The following is a 19,076-nucleotide window of genomic DNA, read 5'->3' on the forward strand; positions in this document are numbered from 1 at the left end:
GTGTTTAAACCCTTTACAACGAAGATCTGTGAAGTTATTTGGATTTTTACAAATTATGTTTTTAAGACAGGGTCCTGAAAAAGGGACGTTTCTTTTTTTGCATACACACTGCTCAAAAAAATAAAGGGAACATTTAAACAACACAATGTCAATCACACGTCTGTGAAATCAAACTGTCCACTTAGGAAGCAACACTGATTGACAATAAATTTCACATAATGTTGTGCAAATGGAATAGACAACAGTGAAGAAAGTAGAGGATGGTTCAAGCGTGAGGGATCCTGAGATGATCCCAGTGAGTAGTAGATTTGTGCCAGCACAGAGGGATAGGCCAACGAGTGATTTATGCTTCAGTAAGGTTGGCTTCTTAGCTTTCATAGCAATGGTTATCAACTACCACAGAAATGGAACATACATCTCAGAAAATAGATGTTATGATGGCAGCTGCATGGAAGTATTTGGGTATACGAGACATGACTTCAGAAGAGTCACAGGGTGTGTCGAGGGGTGGTGTCCCGCCCTCCCAGGCCGTTAGCATGGTGCAGGAGCAGATAGGGTCAAAGTAGTGGAATGGGGTAGTGGGTTTTTAATGAGTGGAGGTGGCAGCTGCAGAGAAGTACCTTTGTGTACGAGATGTTACTGCAGAAGAGTTATAAGATGTCTTGCAGAAAATCACGCACAGAACGAGCAGTATGGCTGGTGGCATTGCCATGCTGGAGGGTCATGTCAGGATGAGCCTGCAGGAAGGGTACCACATGAGGGAGGAGGATGTCTTCCCTGTAACGCACAGCATTGAGATTGCCTGTAATGACAACAAGCTCAGTCCGATGATGCAGACCATGACGGACCCTCCACCTCCAAATTGGTCCCGCTCCAGAGTACAGGCCTCGGTGTAACGCTCATTCCTTCGATGATAAACGTGAATCCGACCATCACCCCTGGTGAGACAAAACCGCGACTCGTCAGTGAAGAGCACTTTTTGCCAGTTCTGTCTGGTCCAGCGATGGTGGGTTTGTGCCCATAGCCGATGTTGTTTCCGGTGATGTTACAACAGGCCTACAAGCCCTCAGTCCAGCTTCTCTGAGCTTATTGCGGACAGTCTGAGCACTGATGGAGGGATTGTGCGTTCCTGGTGTAACTCGGGCAGTTGTTGCCTTCCTGTACCTGTCCCGCAGGTGTGATGTTTGGATGTACCGATCCTGTGCAGGCCTTGTTACACGTAGTCTGCCACTGCGAGGACGATCAGCTGTCCGTCCTGTCTCCCTGTAGCACTGTCTTAGGCGTCTCACAGTACGGACATTGCAATTTATTGCCCTGGCCACATCTGCAGTCCTCATGCCTCCTTGCAGCATGCCTAAGGCACATTCATGCAGATGAGCAGGGACCCTGGGCATCTTTCTTTTGGTCTTTTTCAGAGTCAGTAGAAAGGACACTTTAGTGTCCTAATGTAACCGATGTGAAATGGCTAGTAGTTAGCAGTGGTGCGCGCTAATAGCGTTTCAATCGGGTGACGTCACTCGCTCTGAGACCTGAAGTAGTTGTTCCCCTTGCTTTGCAAGGGCCGCGGCTCTTGTGGCGCGATGGGTAATGATGCTTCGTGGGGTGTCAGTTGTTGATGTGTGCAGAGGGTCCCTGGTTCAAGCCCAGGTTGGGGCGGGGTGAGGAGAGGGATGGAAGCTATATTGATGCTATTGACCCGGATCACTGGTTGCTGCGGAATTGGAGGAGGTCAAAGCTGTTAGTGTCTTAACGACCGTTCCACAGGTGCATGTTCATTAATTGTTTATGGTTCATTGAACAAGCATGGGAAACAGTGTTTAAACCCTTTACAACGAAGATCTGTGAAGTTATTTCGATTTTTACAAATTATGTTTTTAAGACAGGGTCCTGAAAAAGGGACGTTTCTTTTTTTGCATACACACTGCTCAAAAAAATAAAGGGAACATTTAAACAACACAATGTCAACCACACGTCTGTGAAATCAAACTGTCCACTTAGGAAGCAACACTGATTGACAATAAATTTCACATAATGTTGTGCAAATGGAATAGACAACAGGTGGAAATTATAGGCAATAAGCAAGACACCCCCAATAAAGGAGTGGTTCTGCAGGTGGAGACCACAGACCACTTCTCAGTTCCTATGCTTCCTGGCTGATGTTTTGGTCACTTTTGAATGCTGGCGGTGCTTTCACTCTAGTGGTAGCATGAGACGGAGTCTACAACCCACACAAGTGGCTCAGGTAGTGCAGCTCATCCAGGATGGCACATCAATGCGAGCTGTGGCAAGAAGGTTTTCTGTGTCTGCCAGCGTAGTGTCCAGAGCATGGAGGCGCTACCAGGAGACAGGCCAGTACATCAGGAGACGTGGAGGAGGCCGTAAGAGGGCAACAACCCAGCAGCAGGACCGCTACCTCCGCCTTTGTGCAAGAGGAGCACTGCCAGAGCCCTGCAAAATGACCTCCAGCAGGCCACAAATGTGCATGTGTCTGCTCAAACGGTCAGAAACAGACTCCATGAGGGTGGTATGAGGGCCCGACGTCCACAGGTGGGGGTTGTGCTTACAGCCCAACACCGTGCAGGACGTTTGGCCTTTGCCAGAGAACACCAAGATTGGCAAATTCGCCACTGGCGCCCTGTGCTCTTCACAGATGAAAGCAGGTTCACACTGAGCACGTGACAGACGTGACAGAGTCTGGAGACGCCGTGGAGAACGTTCTGCTGCCTGAAACATCCTCCAGCATGACCGGTTTGGTGGTGGGTCAGTCATGGTGTGGGGTGGCATTTCTTTGGGGGGCCGCACAGCCCTCCATGTGCTCGCCAGAGGTAGCCTGACTGCCATTAGGTACCGAGATGAGATCCTCAGACCCCTTGTGAGATCATATGCTGGTGCGGTTGACCCTGGGTTCCTCCTAATGCAAGACAATGCTAGACCTCATGTGGCTGGAGTGTGTCAGCAGTTCCTGCAAGAGGAAGGCATTGATGCTATGGACTGGCCCGCCCGTTCCCTAGGCCTGAATCCAATTGAGCACATCTGGGACATCATGTCTCGCTCCATCCACCAACGCCACGTTGCACCACAGACTGTCCAGGAGTTGGCGGATGCTTTAGTCCAGGTCTGGGAGGAGATCCCTCAGGAGACCATCCGCCAGCTCATCAGGAGCATGCCCAGGCGTTGTAGGGAGGTCATACAGGCACGTGGAGGCCACACACACTACTGAGCCTCATTTTTACTTGTTTTAAGGACATTACATCAAAGTTGGATCAGCCTGTAGTGTGGTTTTTCACTTTAATTTTGAGTGTGACTCCAAATCCAGACCTCCATGGGTTAATAAATTGTATTTCCATTGATTATTTTTGTGTGATTTTGTTGTCAGCGCATTCAACTATGTAAAGAAAAAAGTATTTAATAAGATTATTTCTTTCATTCAGATCTAGGATGTGTTGTTTAAGTGTTCCCTTTATTTTAATTTATATATATATATATATATATGCGTGTGCATACACTGAGTATACAAATCATGAAAAACACCTGCTCTTTCCATGACAGACTGATGAAAACTATGATCCCTTATTGATGTCAATGGCCAATGCACAATGTCCAAGTGGAATTGTGTTTTTACAAATTAATAAAAAATGAAAAGCTGAAATGTCTTGATTCAATAAGTATTCAACTCCTTTGTTATGGCAAGCCAAAATACGTTAAAAAAAAAGTGCTTAACAAGTCACAATAAGTTGCATGGACTCGCTGTGTGCAAAACTAGTGTTTAACATGATTTGAACTACCTCACCTCTGTACCACACATATACAATTATCTGTAATGGACCTCAGTCGAGCAGTGAATTTCAAACACAGATTCAACCACAAAGACCAGGGAGGTTTTCCAATGCCTCGTAAAGAAGAGCACTGATTGGTAGATGGATAAAAAATAAATATGCAGACATTCAATATTCATTTGAGCATGGTGAAGTTATTAATTACACTTTGGATGGTGTATCAATGCACCCAGTCACTACAAATATACAGGCGTCCTTCCTAACTCAGTTGTCGAATTGAAGGAAACCGCTCAGGGATTTCACCATGAGGCCAATGGTGACTTTAAAACAATTACAGAGTTTAATGGCTGTGATAGGATAAAACTGAGGATGGATCAACAAGGTAGTTACTCTACAATACTAACCAAATTAAAGACTGAAAAGAAGGAAGCCTGTACAGAATAGAATGTTCCAAAACATGCATCCTGTTTGCAGCAAGGCATTAAAGTAGTACTGCAAAAAATATGGCAAGACAGTGGGAGATTAATTCATCTTTCAGCAGAACAATAACCTAAAACACAAGGCCAAATCTACACTGGAGATGCTTACCAAGAAGACAGTGAGTGTCCGAGTTACAGTTTTGACTTAAATATACTTGAACATCTATGGTAAGACCTGAAAATGTTTGTCTAGCAATGATCAACAACCAATTTGACAGAGCTTGAAGAATTTTGAAAAGACTAATGGGCTAATGTTGCACAATCCAGGTATGGAAACCGCTTAGACGTACCTAGAAAAACTCACAGCTGTAATTGCTGCCAGAGGTGCTTCTATAAAGTATTGACTCATTTATTTATTTAACCTTTATTTAACTAGGCAAGTCAGTTCAGAACAAATGTTTATTTACAATGACGGCCTATCCCAGCCAAATCCAGACGATGCTGGGCCAATTGTGCGCTGCCCTATGGGACTCCCAATTGCGTCCGGATGTGATACAGCCTGGATTCAAACCAGTGACTGTAGTGACGCCTCTTGCACTGAGATGCAGTGTCTTAGACCGCTGCGCAACTCGGTAAATGCGATATTTCTGTATTTCATTTTCAATATATTTGCAAAAATGTCTAAAAACATGTTTTCACTTTGTCATTAATAAGGGGTATTGTGTGTAGATCAAATCAAAGTTTGTCACGTGCGCCGAATACAACAGGTTTAGACCTTACAATGAAATGCTTACTTACAGGCTCTAACCAATAGTGCAAAAAAGGTATTAGGTGAACAATAGGTATGGGTGATGGGTGAGAAAAAAATATATTTAATCAATTTTGAATTCAGGCTGTAACACAACAAAATGTGGAATAAGTCAAGGGGTATGAGCACAGTATATAGTCTTGTGAGTGTGCATAGAGTCAGTGCAAGATAGGGTCAGTGCAGATAGTCCTTTTAATGACTTATTTAGCAATCTTACGGCTATTTAGCCATCTTATTTCTTGTGGGTAGAAGCTGTCTTGGAGTCTTTTGGTCCGAAAGCCGATGCTCTGGTACCATTTTTGCCGAACGGAACAGTCTATGGCTTGGGTGACTGGAGTCTTCCTCCGACACCGCCTGATATTGAGGTCCTGGATGGCTGGGAGCTTGGCCCCAGTGACTGGGCTGTACACACCACCCTCTAGCGCTTTGCGGTCGAGGGCGGTGCATTTTCCATACCAAGCTGTGATGCAGCCAGTCAAGATGGTGTTGATGGTGCAGCTGTAGAACTTTGTGAATCTAAGTGCTAGTGATAGGCCTGATTACTAACAACGACAAGACAGCCTGCAGTGAGGTTAGAGCCCTGGCGAAATGGTGCCAGGAAAATAACCTCTCCCTCAATGTCAACAAAACAAAGGAGCTTATCGTAGACTACAGGAGACAGAAGAGAGTATGCCCCCACCCTCATTGACAGGGCCACAGTGGATAGGGTCAGAAGCTTCAAGTTCCTACAGCACCTGGTGTCAAAGGAAGGCCATGAAGATCATTAAGGACCTCAGTCATCCGAGCCACGGACTGTTCACTTGGCTCCTGTCCGACAGACGGAGTCAGTACAGGTGCATCAGTGCCAAGATCGAGACTAAAAACTGCTTCTATTACCAGGCCATCAGACGGTTGAACAGCCATCACTAGCCATGTACCAGGTGATGAACACTCACTCATTCAAAACATACACAAGCTATCACACACACACACCTCATACTAACGAACACACACACAGCCAACACTGCTGTCCCATGCTAGAGAGACATTTAACCACTGATCACTTCCCGTTTCACACTGTGTATTTAAATACTGTATCTCATAATATTTCTACTACTGTACATTGTATTTTACTGTTTATGCACACTGCATATTTATTCTTGACATGGCTCACTAATACGTATAGATTGCATTTGATTACTGCTACAATGCTATTTGGGTTGATAATCAGATTAGTCTTGCCGTTCTTGATTTCTTGTTTGACATTTTACTGCATTGTTAGGAGCTAGTAACATAAGCATTTTCCTGCAACCTCTGCCAGTAGAGCTTGCCAGTTTCTAGTCCTAAAAAACAGAAATGAGTTACCTCTGGTTCGTTCAGCCATTTCTATTGGAAAAATAAGGTCCGAGGTTAAAACAGGCTTATATATTATAGATTGATTTTATAAGTCAGTTAACATGACCTTAATTATGAAGCATTTTTGTAATTTTCTGATTACATAAATGCTTCAAAATTCACAAGTGATGTTAGCTGATGATTATCTCAGAACAAGAGTATAAGATCTAAGCCTGTTTACCACACTTAATTTTTACAGTTTAGCCAAAAACCATACAAAAACGTCATTGATTTAGTGTCATTGCTATTGCGGTCTTTAACAGCAAATTTCCCCTCCCCACTCAGACAGTCCTAGCCAAATTATTTGCTTGAGAAATAGCCCGTTGCCAAGAAGCTTTTTTTTGCATTTTAATTGAAAACAATCACAGTAAGGTACTTTGTTAGCCAGAAATCATAAATATATATTTTGTAGGCTGCGTTAAACATTTAAAGTATGCCAAAATGGTGGCAATAGCATTTTTTTTTTATAACAATTGAATAGTTGTCCATACAAATGTTTAAACCTAGCGCAAGTAAATACAGAATGATGAATTCACAAAATGCTCACAGCATGCATCACATAAGTGAACATAAAAACAAATATATGCACTGCAGTGGCTAGCTGCTGTTCTTAATGATCATGTTTTTCTTCCGGACATAATCCAGTCTGCCATCGCAGTACTCACTTTTCCAGTGTGGAAGCAACATTCCCTGTTTTATCCAAAAGGAAACATGTGACCAAATATAATTAAGATACCGGTAAGCAAATACCTACAGGGTTGCTAAACCAACATACAGCATTGTTTCTTATCGCAATGTAAATGCCTGAGAATTCTGTAACAGGAACTTGCTCTGGCATGTAAATCTATGTCGCTGTTACACCAGGCTCTATAGTAGTTGCACAGCAGAGTTTAAAACAGCAAAGTGCAGAAGACCATGTCCTCTTGAAACAATCCACTGATCAGCTACAGTAAAAAGGATAAACATTGGCATTCCAATACAGACAAAGTATGTATTATGAAAGCTATTCAGTTAAACAATAAATACATAAATCAGCCAAGGCATTTCAAGTTTTGTGAAATTGTTCCTCAATCATACCCACAGCAGGACAGACATCTCCTTTCATGCAGTTTTTTGTATTGATGAAACTGTTCTGAAGTTCGGGTGAGTCACTGTTGGGAAGGGTACAGTAATGACTTGAGTTCCATGTGTTGCAGTGTGCTTGTGTGTGGGGTTCTAACTCATTTTCAGAGCATGGCATATATGGTGCAGGACTACCCAGGTAAGAGTTTAGTACCTGTAGATAATATCTGATCAGACGTGGAATGGAAACAAGCCAGACCAATACATCAAGTAAAAGGCCTGATACTAGATCCAATACTACAGCTACCTTTTATGAAAAGGTTTTGGATAGGAGGAACCACACTGGAGGAATAGGTCACGTATCGGCACATTTTACAGTTAAAAAAGTTATGCAAAACTATTCAAACACACACCAATATCTCAACATGTTAACTTCTTTTAATGCGTAATTTGTACTTGTAACGGTAAAGTGCGCAACCCATACAGTTTGGCCAATTTACACTCTTATACATACATTATAATCCACAATCTACACTTTAAGTACATGAAGTTTACAGTACACTCATTTCTAAAGTGAGACGCAGTCTCAAATTAAGCCACTAGATAACACTGTTTCCTGCCCAGTCCGTTTAGAATACACGCTTGAGTCCACTCAGTTGTGAACTGCATTTCCCAGTATGCCACACAGAGATTTCATGCCACAAGTAGTTGAGGTCATTCTTACATTTCCAGCCGCATTATGGACTCAAGCTGAAAAGAGAACTGTGTGCTGAGATCTTGAAATGGGAAGGGCGCTGTTGTGCAAGTGTGTTTATAGCAATCAGGGAGAAGACTTAAAAACCTTGTCACTTTTAGTAGAACTACTTCCACAATGTATCTTTAATAGGTCTTACATTGGTAGACTACTGTAGTTGCACGACAGTCATTTGGCAAATCTGAATATTTCTTGAACAGATGAACTTGGTGTTACATGGGACTTAACTGTGTACAAAGACAGCGTAACAATAAGATCAGTAGGTCTAGATGACAACTGACTAAATACACTGGAGTGGAGACATTTTCTAAGTGGAATATTTACCTTTGACCTCAGAATCACCAGTCTGGTCAATCAATACAGAGGGTCATTTCTACCTCTTCGATAAATCTTTGATTAATCTTCCCCAAAGACAGCAGATACTTGACTGCATATAATTTTACACAGACTAGTATTTCATCAATGACAGGCATTGCCAAAACTTATAACGGTGGAGCAAAATGACTCTTGCCCTGAAGGAAGAATTCATGGTGAAATGATTGATCTCTGAAAACTATCTTTAGTGGGATCCTATAGCTGTCCTTCCATTGCTCAATGTAAAGACTCCCTTAATTTCCCCAGGCACCATGGCTTTAGACGCTCCCTTGGCTACATGATCAATCGCCACAGCCTGCCTGTCTTCAATGCAACATGGAGTGCCAGACTGCATCTTCATGTGGAACACAGAAATGCATTTAAAATCAAAGTGTCATTTCACTAATGCTAGCTGAACACTGTTCATTAAAACAGGAACCCTCAAACGGTCCTTTTCATCAAGACGTGTGATCTCCCAGGACCTGGCTAAAATAAACTCATTTCTATTTTTTGGAAATCGAGACCAACTTCCTTTAATTTTATTGAACCACATTTGGGATATAATCCTCTCGATGCAGGAATCAAATACTTAAAATGTAGCCCGTCTCAGAAAATGAAGAATATTGCACAAGTATATATTTCTCAATCAACCCCACCTGGCCAACAGAGAACACAATAAGAAAATGTCATCTTAAACCTAAGTGGTATTTGCATCAATAAGAACAAAATTGGCTCAGAGGCAGAATTTAAACATCCATTATCCTGAGTGGTCTCGTCTATCCAATATTTCAAATGCATTTTTAACCAAAGTCAACCTCTTCAGTAGTTAAGCGATGCATATTAGAAAGCTCTCATTACTTCTTGCCTCACTGCAAAAACTCTCCCGACTAGGAGCCAACAACCTAATGTGGATTGACTTTTGTTGATGGACAAGAAAAAGAGTGAACACCAAGATTGGCGTTTGACTTGTCAAACTAACCCTCACCTTGTCAACTAGTGTGCAAATTCTTAGTGGGTTTAAGAGTCAGTGGTTAAACTGTGGAGACTACTGGCACTCTTGCCCAAATATGCTGGCCAAATCAGCATAAACATGTCCATGGTGTAGTTTCTCTAGGAATTTGAGAAGAATATGACAAGGGGAATTCAACGCAAGGGAAACAGAGCAACTCCGGACTCCTTCACCATGACCCCCCCCCCCCATCTCCTAAAGACATTCCAAACAATGAGAATTAAAATAAATGTCACAGGACATGGTGGGATGTGCAATCAGGGAAAACAAAAAAAACATTGTGTCCTATTTCTTGCTGCGCAGGCGTTTGGACTGGCGCGGGAGGTCTGAGCTCTTCCTGGTGCGTTTCAAGGGCGGGCTACCCACCGTCGCCACCACTGCGACCATGGCACTGGTTGCCGTGGTGACGGCAGCAGAGCCCGTCGAGGAAGAAGCTGCTGAGGTGGAGGCGGCTACGGCCGGCCTGGCACCTCCCCCCACCGCACTGTCCATCAGTTCCCTGAGCTTGTGCTCCAGCTCAGCCAGCCGGGCATTCTGCTCCCCGATAACCTGAGTCTGCTCCAGCAGCTTATGCTCCTGGTCCTGCAGCTGCTTTTGCTGCTCCAGCTGCTTGACGCGCACCTCCTGATTTTCCCGCCGCAGCACTGTCATGGACGCCCCGTTCATCTTTACCTGCTGTTGCACCTTGGTCATCTCAGAGCGTGACGGCGTGTTCTTGGCCAGCAGGGACATGGTGGTCAGGGAGGTGGAGGGGCCGGCCACTGGGGTAGGCAGAGAGAATAGGGAGGGTGATGATCTTAGGGTAGCGAAGTTGAACAATAAAGATCGTCATGTTAAATTGTATTCATATTAAGTGACATGGGTGTCTGTAGAATCTTTATTGGCCATAGAAAGATCAGTGTAGTTGTCCATTACCTGGGGCAGATCCGATGAGGCGCCCTGACAGGTCGGCCCCAGGAAGCCTCTTTTTCAGGATGGGGACGATCTTCTCGTCAAAGTACTCCATGGCCATGGAAGAGATGTCCCGCAGCTCTTGCAGCACCTCATGAGCCCGCTGGGGCGCACGTGTAGAGTTCACATAGCGCAGCACACGGTAGATCTCATCAATCACCTCAGGGAAAGACAGTCACATGCCGGGAACCTTAAGCTTAGAATAAATTGTACGCTTGGGCTTAGAATGTTAAGAATGTGATCCTGGTGTGTGTGTGTGTGTGTGTGTGTAATGTTGTTGAGGCCAAGAGTTTCCAAGTTAATGGAAGTAGCTAGCATGTTCATTTTGGGATGGAAATGGTCTTCCACTTAAAAAAGAAATTATGCTTTGATCATTTAATCAAATCATTTTTCTAAACTAACGTCAATCTAAGAGCAGGAGTGCCATCTTGTGGCCAAACGGAAGAAGCTCTAAAGTTAGTCGATGTAAAAGAAAACCATAAAACAGAAATTAGCATCTAATGTACAGATGTGACAGGTCGTTAGTGGGTGGTAGGTTAAAGAGGTTGAATTCTAGGCACCTTGCCAGGGATGAAGCAGCAAAGACTGGAGTCCACATATTTCATGAAGGTCATGTTGAGTAGCGAGAGGCGCGTTTCTACAGCAGCCAGGATGTCAGCGTGACGGGCCAGTGAGTGGTTCCTCCGCTCCGACTCCCGCCTGCCACAAGACAAAGCACAAAATATTTTATCCCCAATTTCATGGTTTCCAATTGGTAGTTACAGTCTCGTCGCTGCAACTCCCGTACGGACTCAGGAAAGGCGAAGGTCGAGAGCCGTGCGTCCTCTGAAACACAAACCAATCAAGCCGCGCTGCTTCTTGACACAATGCCCTCATTGGTGCGGCTGGCTTCCGAGTTAAGTGTCGGAGGAAACGCCATACACCTGGCGACCGTGTTAGCGTGCACTGCGCCCGGCCGAGAGCCTGGATTCGAACCCAGAAGCTCTAGTGGCACAGCTAGCACTGCGATGCAGTACGTTAGACCACTGCGCCACTCGGGGGGCCTAAGCACACCAAATATACACATTGGACAAGATGACAGAACTTTATGATACAAGTAACATTATCACGATTGAATGCAAACTTGAGGGATCATCAAAAAATGAAGTTGCTGAATGGTAAAATGTAAAAGTATAGCCATACAAAAAAAGAGCCTTGAGGCATGAGGTAATCACTGTTGTAATGCACTGGTGGTGCTGCTGCTGACACTGGGGTGAGTAGGCTATAATTTTAGGCTAATCATGCACAAGTTTATGGTCAAATGATTCATTTTATTTAATTATTCACAATGCATCTTTCTTACTGTAACAAGGAAAACATGGACCTCCTTTCATGAACGATTCAATCTAGAATTGCAACGCTCCGATACATTTTAGTTGAAAGTGATTCATTTTGAGTAGGGGAACAAATTGATATATACAAAAAAAAGTGTCAATAAAAAGATGACATTTTCCATTTTAAAATGAATATCTGCTGCTGAGGGGGATCTCAGACGCTGGGCCTCTGAGCTGGATCTGTCTGAGAGGACTTTATGCCGAGTAGCCCTCTGCTAGTGTGCGCGCGCGCCTGTCAATGTTGTGTGTGTGTGTGTGTGTGTGTGTGTGCGCACCTGAGCCATTGGGCAGACTGAGCTCCACCCGACAATCAGATTAGGGGTGTGGGAAATTTGATTTGTCACAACTTTCATACTTTTTTGAAAGTCAGAACTCACTCACACCCATTGATAAACTTAATTTGTTGAGCTGGTACCATGTCAACAATTATTTTTAGAAAGCATGGCATTTAGCCCATTAGGCAGGATTAGGAGTCCACCTATGATGGCAGATTAACGAGGGCGACATGGTCAATTAAGCTTTGACAAAGACACACCAACAACAAAACCTCACATAATTCCGCCCAAAAACACTAACAAGCTCTTGGCTTGCATTAGCAAATGGCTTGGAGATAATAAGCTATCTCTGCACTTAGGGAAAACTGAAGCAGTTATTTTTGGATCCAGACCTAAATTGTGTAGGTCGTCTGAAATCAGAGTGGAGTTAGGGGGTGAGATGCTGACTACTAAAACCTCTTAGCTACTTGGGATGTATCCTAGATGGAAGCTTGGGAGGTGTGAGCATGGCCAATAAAGTGCTAGGGAAGGTTAATGCCAGGACTACGTTTTTGGCTAGATACCATTTGAAAGGAAACATTGAAGTTTAAGGAAATGTGGAATGTATGAGAATATAACAATAGATCAGGTAGAAAAATAATACAAAGAAAACAAAACATTCTTTTGTATTTTTTTTGTACCATCTTTGAAATGCAAGAGATATGCCATAATGTATTATTCCAGCCCAGGTGCAATTTAAATTTTGGCCACTAAATGGCATCAGTGTATGTGCAACGTTTTATACTGATCCAATGAACCATTGCATTTGTTCAAAATGTATCAAGGCTGCCCAAATGTGCCTAATTTGTTTATTAATAATTTTTCATGTTCAAAATTGTGCACTCAAACAATAGCATGGTATTATTTCATTGTAATAGCTACTGTAAATTGGACAGTGCAGTTAGATGAACAAGAATTTAAGCTTTCTGCCAATATCCATGTCCTGGGAGATTTTCTTGTTACTTACAACCTCATGCTAATCACATTAGCCTACGTTAGCTCAACCGTCCCGTGGAAGGGACACCGATCCCGAAGTAATTGAAAGCATCAGACAAGCTCAGCAATCTACTTAGTTGATTTATAAAATATGGTGTTTATATGGGAAAAATACACATTTTAAAATGTATACCAATCGATTGGTCAAAAGAACAAGACTGCCCTACTTCCTACAGAGCTCAAGCACTTCTGACTTAATTTCCTGAATTGCAGTAGGCCAACTTTTACTCATTGATTTGCTTCAGGACATAGGCCAAGCAAAAACATATATTCAAATACTATAGAACTCCCTCCAGTGGTGTTGAGACTGACCTTGGAAGCTGGGCTTTGACCTGCCTCTGGCACAGGCTGTGGTAACGCTCCACCTTGAGGAAGCCTTGGTTCAGCATGCGCTGATTGATCATGTCCATGCGCTTGCATACCTGGGAAAAGAACAGAGTCGGGAATGTATGGTTAAGTAGCATGTCTTTTACCCTTCCTCCAACCTCTCCATGACCTTGCATGACACATACAGCATGTGATGCTCAAACTGAAGTGAGTTTGCACTGCAGGGTCCACCAGTGGGGTGATGGTACGGCCAGAGTTTCTAAACCCAGAAACGACGTCGCAAGACTTCCGGGAATGCTTGCGAAACATACCCAGGTTTGAGAAATCTGGCCGTGTTCGAGAGGATCAAAACCGTGATGAATCATGAGTAAATTGTGACTGACTTACAAATAACGAGTCGTTATTTAAGATGCAAGGTGATTTGTAGATCAGTCAGCAGTCACTTGCACTGTCGGGTGCAATGTTGAACAAGCCCAATGAGAAGTGAAATTCTTCCTGAGTAGTTAATTCTAAATCTAAAAAGTCAACCTAGATTCCAGCCAATGTTATTACTCTAACCTGGTGAAAGTGACATACTGACACGTTAAAAACTGTGGAAAGAGTGCACAGGTGCAGTTCAGCAGTTCAGAAACACGTCATCAGGTCTACACATGAGCCTAGCTAGCCAATGTCGTCATGACATCGACTACAAGTGTGATCGGGGATTTCTATTTGAGAAGCAGTTTCTTCCCATCATACTGTACTGTCTTCAGTATACTCATACTAAGAATTAATTCCCCTTGACCATGCCCACAAATTGGGGAAACAAAAAGAGCTAATTTGGTTATGGATTTTTTGTTATACAGAAATAACAAAACATGCCAAAAAGCTGCTGTGTTGTTCAATGTACATGTAACCAGGTCAGAAATGCTGCAATACACCCATGTAGGGAAATGGAGCATGTGAGAAGAGCCATATGGCTTCAGGCTATTCAGCACGGGAGAGTGGGAAATGTGTGGACCCGGTGTCTAAGTAGGCTGCACATAGGCGTAGCCATGCGTGTGGAAATAAATACAAAAATCACAGGCAAGACATTTAACTTGTTTAGTATAGTCCGTTTGTAACTCCACTCTATGTGTAGCTGAATAGTCCATTTATTTGTGTTGTTGGTCTTTGCTAGCCCACCTGGTCTCAGACTACACGTAACATAGTAAATGTAAATCTGGGACACTCGAATGAGTTTAATGTTACATTTGATATGGTTGGAAATATATTATATACATATACACACATCAAATACATGACATGTTACTTAAGGCAAAAACGACAAAAGTAGGGCGGATGGGTGAGCATATAACAAACATTTAGCAACCAAAAGGTCGCATGTTTGAATCTCACCACAGACAACTTTAGCATGTTAACTAACACTGTCCCTAACCCAACTAGCGTTAGCCACCACAAATTGCAATTTAACACTTTGTACGAAATGGATGATTGACATCCATAAATTAATACATAGCATACACTAATTGGAGTGTCCCGTATTTACATTTACTATGTTACGTCTACCCGAGTCCAGTTGGGCTAGCTTAATGTTGAGTAGCTAGCACTCACATGGCTGCTCGCAGTCATGAAAAGGGGCATGAGGGAAGCCCTACAATATGTTTTAAGTAGTGAGAACACATGCAATGTTTTAAAGTATTCTTAAGACATATACTTTTCTTTAATGTAGTTTCGTAATGACTGAAACAAGCAGACAAGGAAATTGCATTTGAACCTAGGTAACCACAGGTTGTGTTCCCACAGATGTGCGGGGCAGCGACCCATCTAAAGGCTAGGAAAACGAGTGTGCTTGCATACTCTCTCTTAAGAAATCTGACATTAATTTTGACGGTTTTGCCAAGGAGATGTTAGTCGCGCAATTTTACATCTAACAATGACAAAATACGCATGAAAATTCTGTCATCTTTCATTAAATGAAAGACCATTGAAGAATCCCTACAGTAGACTGAACTTTGGCTGGCCTGAAAGTGGAACTGGCAGCTTTAACAACTTTGCAGATATGAAAGCAATATAAAATTCCCAGTTTATGCTACAAAACCAAATTTCTAAACAGGTTCTATTTGACTCAGCATTCCAAGACGTGCACTAAGGCATTGTTGGTAGAATAGTTGGATGCAGTTCAATGCATGACTAATATAATTCACCAATACTTCCTTGGTAGTCCAAAACATATTGCTATCAGGTTGTAAATCACAGCTGTCCTGGTACATTGTTTGCTGCTTCCATTCAGGATGCACCGTTTCAGTTACTCAATATTTCAGACAAAAACAGACAAATGTAATTAAGGCTGGTAATGTCACTACAATCAAATTAGCAAGGGTAATGATCACAAGTCAGTCATAACGTGGCTAATAGGCTAGCTACCCATTTATGTAGCAAGCTTAAAACACAGGGACTAACGTTAGCGAGCTGCTAGGAGGATGTCATTGAGTGACCCCCCTCCCCCATCTCGTATTCATTGGCTATACACAGCTAAACACGCAGGCGTCATTCGGTTTGCTAGCAAGAACTTGAACGACTTATCCAGTTAGCATCTCTTGTGTTGGCAAATTCACTCTGGCCGTCTATGCCAATTTTAGAGTATTCATCTGTGTGCAAGAGTGCAGAATAACTGATGAATTTACACAACACCTGCTGAATATGACCGGGGTCAGTAAGCTTCTTGCTCTGGCTAGCATTAGTTGTTGATCTTGTGCATAATTGAGGGAGAGAGCATACCTTCTCATGGTTTGATCAATAGGACTGCAAAGTTACCAAATGTAAGAGAATTCCCGTGGTATTGACATCTGCAGAAATCCATTCAGGTGTATTTGTGGCTTTTGGTGAATGCTTTCTATTGACCTAAAGTCATGCAGTTACAACTGCCTGTAAACACAGTCCTGTTCAAAGTGTATGATGGCAGGCCTGTGGCAATTTCTTGTTTGCATAAAGACCTACTGTAGCTCTGATTGGCTATGGTGCACCGGTCTGCGTAGACTCCGGTCCTGGAGGAAACAGATGTTTTTATTTACTGGAGTGTCTATTAAATTGTCCAAACACATGGCCGCTTTCACACTATTATTACTATAACATTTTCACAAATGCCTTAGTAGACAATTCCCAAACATTCTACAAATTACCATATCTCAGTGAACACATGACAGGTAAGTGTCATTACTGGGGGTGTATATGAAGAGATTTGAATAAGATTTCATGTTGCTATAATGCTGTCAGCTCCACTTTAACGCCGACTGGGACTCTACAATGGCCAGATCCAAAAGGGCTGAGGTAGAGCTGAAATAGCCTACTACTCCTCCCCAACACACACAAACCTCTAGATGTCAATTGGCCTATTGCACCACTTTAAATTAAAGGGAAGTCTTACTGTACTTGGTGGAAAGCAGAAATAAAACCCAACTTTAAAATGTTTAGTATGCCAATGTAGTGTGGACATTCAGAATTACTGAATTTTTGCTAAATCTTGACAAACATACTAAGTAACTAGATAACGCATTTACTTTGCTAGAAAAGTAGAGATTTAAAACAAACAAGCCATTTGTTTGTTTGAATTCGACATGTTTGTCATGAGTTCCAGCCAGGACAGGGCCCTAGCTGGCTAAAGCAACCGGGAATGGAATTGAAATAAAATCCGATGCAAATAAACTAGCTTAGCTAGTTGGCTATATTTCGGTACCCTTAATTATTACTATTATTAAGTGGGAAAGACATCCACATTTAACATATAAGCAGTTACTTATTGAACGTTAAACACCCAAGTAGTACTACTACTACTACTACCTTTTGTTAAATAGCTAACGTTGGCAGGAGCTAGGTTAGCCAGACGCTGCATTGGTATTTGCTTCATAGTTTGTTTGTTTTCTCTCACCAAGCGTAGCAGGCTGATTTCGTCGTAAGACAGGAAATTGAGAATAGTCTCAATCGCCACAATGGGAAGTCCTAAGAGCGGGTTGTTCTGGTGTGGTTGATCCGGTGGTGGTGTAGACAATCTCGGTAACGCCGAGTCGCAATCCAGGGCTCCAAAACCTCCCTCGACTCTTTCTAAAACGGCAGCCATCTTCAATTGCTCGATAGGGGAAATGACGTTTCCTAGGAACATTCTCTGAACAACGCTCGAAAAAGTCTCGCAAGACTGTACACAACTATTTCAATTCACTTGAGTAAACAAAGTAGCAAGATTTTGCATTAACCCACTCATCCCTACAAACAGCTGTGTCCAGCCCTGGGTTATAGTGTCACAATTATAATGTACCTACCCTTCGTTCAATCTGATTTAAACCTTAGTTATCTCATTGGCTACAACTGATATTGTTCAAGAAGCAATCATCAAGCTGCGTTACCCAATGTTTTTTCTGTATCTGGGTTGTGAAAGTCTGCAAAAGTAATGAAAGCCTGCTGACAACAAAACCTCATATTGACATGCACTAGTCCATATCGGCACTGCAAAAAATACTGTTGTTTTATTAATGCTCCTTAATTATTTGTTATATTTCTTTTCTTAAAACTGCATTGTTGGTTAAGGGCTGGTAAGTAAGCATTTCACTGTAAGGTCTACTACACCTGTTGTATTCTTTGCATGTGACAAATAACATTTGATTTGATAAACACAACATGTAAAGTGTTGGTCCCATGTTTCATGAGCTGAAATAAAACATCCCAGAAACGTTCCATATGCACAAAAAGCTTGTTTCTCTAAAATGTTGTGCACAAATTTGTTTACATCCCTGTTAGTGAGCATTTTTCTTTTGCCAAGATAATCCATCCACCTGACCGACAGGTGTGGTATATAAAGAATCTGATTAAACAACTTGATCATTACACAGGTGCACCTAAAAAAAAGCCACTCAATAAAAAGCCACTTAAATGTGCAGTTTTGACACACAACACAATGCTACACGTCTCATGTTTTGAGGGAGTGTGCATTTGGCATGCTGACTGCAGGAATGTCCACCAGAGCTGTTGCTAGAAAATGTAATGTTAATTTCTCTACCATAAGCCTCCTCCAACATCGTTTTAGAGAATTTAGCAGTACGTCCAACCGGCCACACAACCGCGTGTATGGCCTTGTGTGTGCGGTTTGCTGATGTCAACGTTGTGAACAGTGTCCCATGGTGGCGGTGGGGTTATACTATGGGCAAGCATAAACTACGGACAACGAACACAATTGCATTTTATCGATGGCAATTTGAATGCACAAAAATACAGTGACCCATTGTGAGGCCCATTTTGTTTAAGGTACCTGTGACCCACAGATGCAAATCTGTATTCCCAGTCATCTGAAATCCACAGATAAGGTCTACTGAATTTATTTAAATTGACAGATTTCCTCATATGAACTGTAACTCAGTCAAATCCATGAAATTGTTGCATGTTGCATTTATATTTTTGTTCAGTATAGGTTCAAGATATTGTACCTTTAAATAACCAACTCACTGTGGAATAATACTGAGGGGGGGGGGGGGGGAACGTATAGGCAGGTAGCACTTAAGAGCGCTGGGCCAGTAACCAAAAGTTTTTAGG

The 19,076-nt window shown here is 42.5% G+C and overlaps 1 protein-coding gene across 1 annotated transcript; it reads right to left on the reverse strand.

Moving 5' to 3' along the window:
- Positions 1–7,859: 7,859 nt before the first annotated feature.
- On the reverse strand, positions 7,860–17,783 carry LOC106606749 (F-box only protein 28). The gene is made up of 5 exons (XM_014203115.3): positions 17,425–17,783; positions 13,503–13,612; positions 11,068–11,206; positions 10,472–10,667; positions 7,860–10,317 (listed from the first exon to the last, which is right to left on the reverse strand). The coding sequence occupies exons 1-5, from the start codon at positions 17,653–17,655 to the stop codon at positions 9,842–9,844; spliced, it is 1,152 nt and encodes a 383-aa protein (XP_014058590.1). The 5' UTR covers positions 17,656–17,783; the 3' UTR covers positions 7,860–9,841.
- Between the last annotated feature and the right edge of the window lie 1,293 nt (positions 17,784–19,076).

The sequence above is a fragment of the Salmo salar genome, chromosome 01 (assembly GCF_965601325.2).
Source record: "Salmo salar chromosome 01, fSalSal1, whole genome shotgun sequence".
Classification (NCBI taxonomy): domain Eukaryota; kingdom Metazoa; phylum Chordata; class Actinopteri; order Salmoniformes; family Salmonidae; genus Salmo; species Salmo salar.

Bases quoted from the DNA above. Each gene is read 5' to 3' on its own strand.
- LOC106606749 (XM_014203115.3), bottom strand. From the start codon at position 17,655: ATGTTCCTAGGAAACGTCATTTCCCCTATCGAGCAATTGAAGATGGCT. The intron at 11,207-13,502 runs GTCAGTCTCAAC...GTCTTGTGGCAG, and splicing joins GTCAAAGCCCAGCTTCCAAG to GCGGGAGTCGGAGCGGAGGA. The intron at 10,668-11,067 runs GTGCCTAGAATT...TCTTTCCCTGAG, and splicing joins GCTGCTTCATCCCTGGCAAG to GTGATTGATGAGATCTACCG.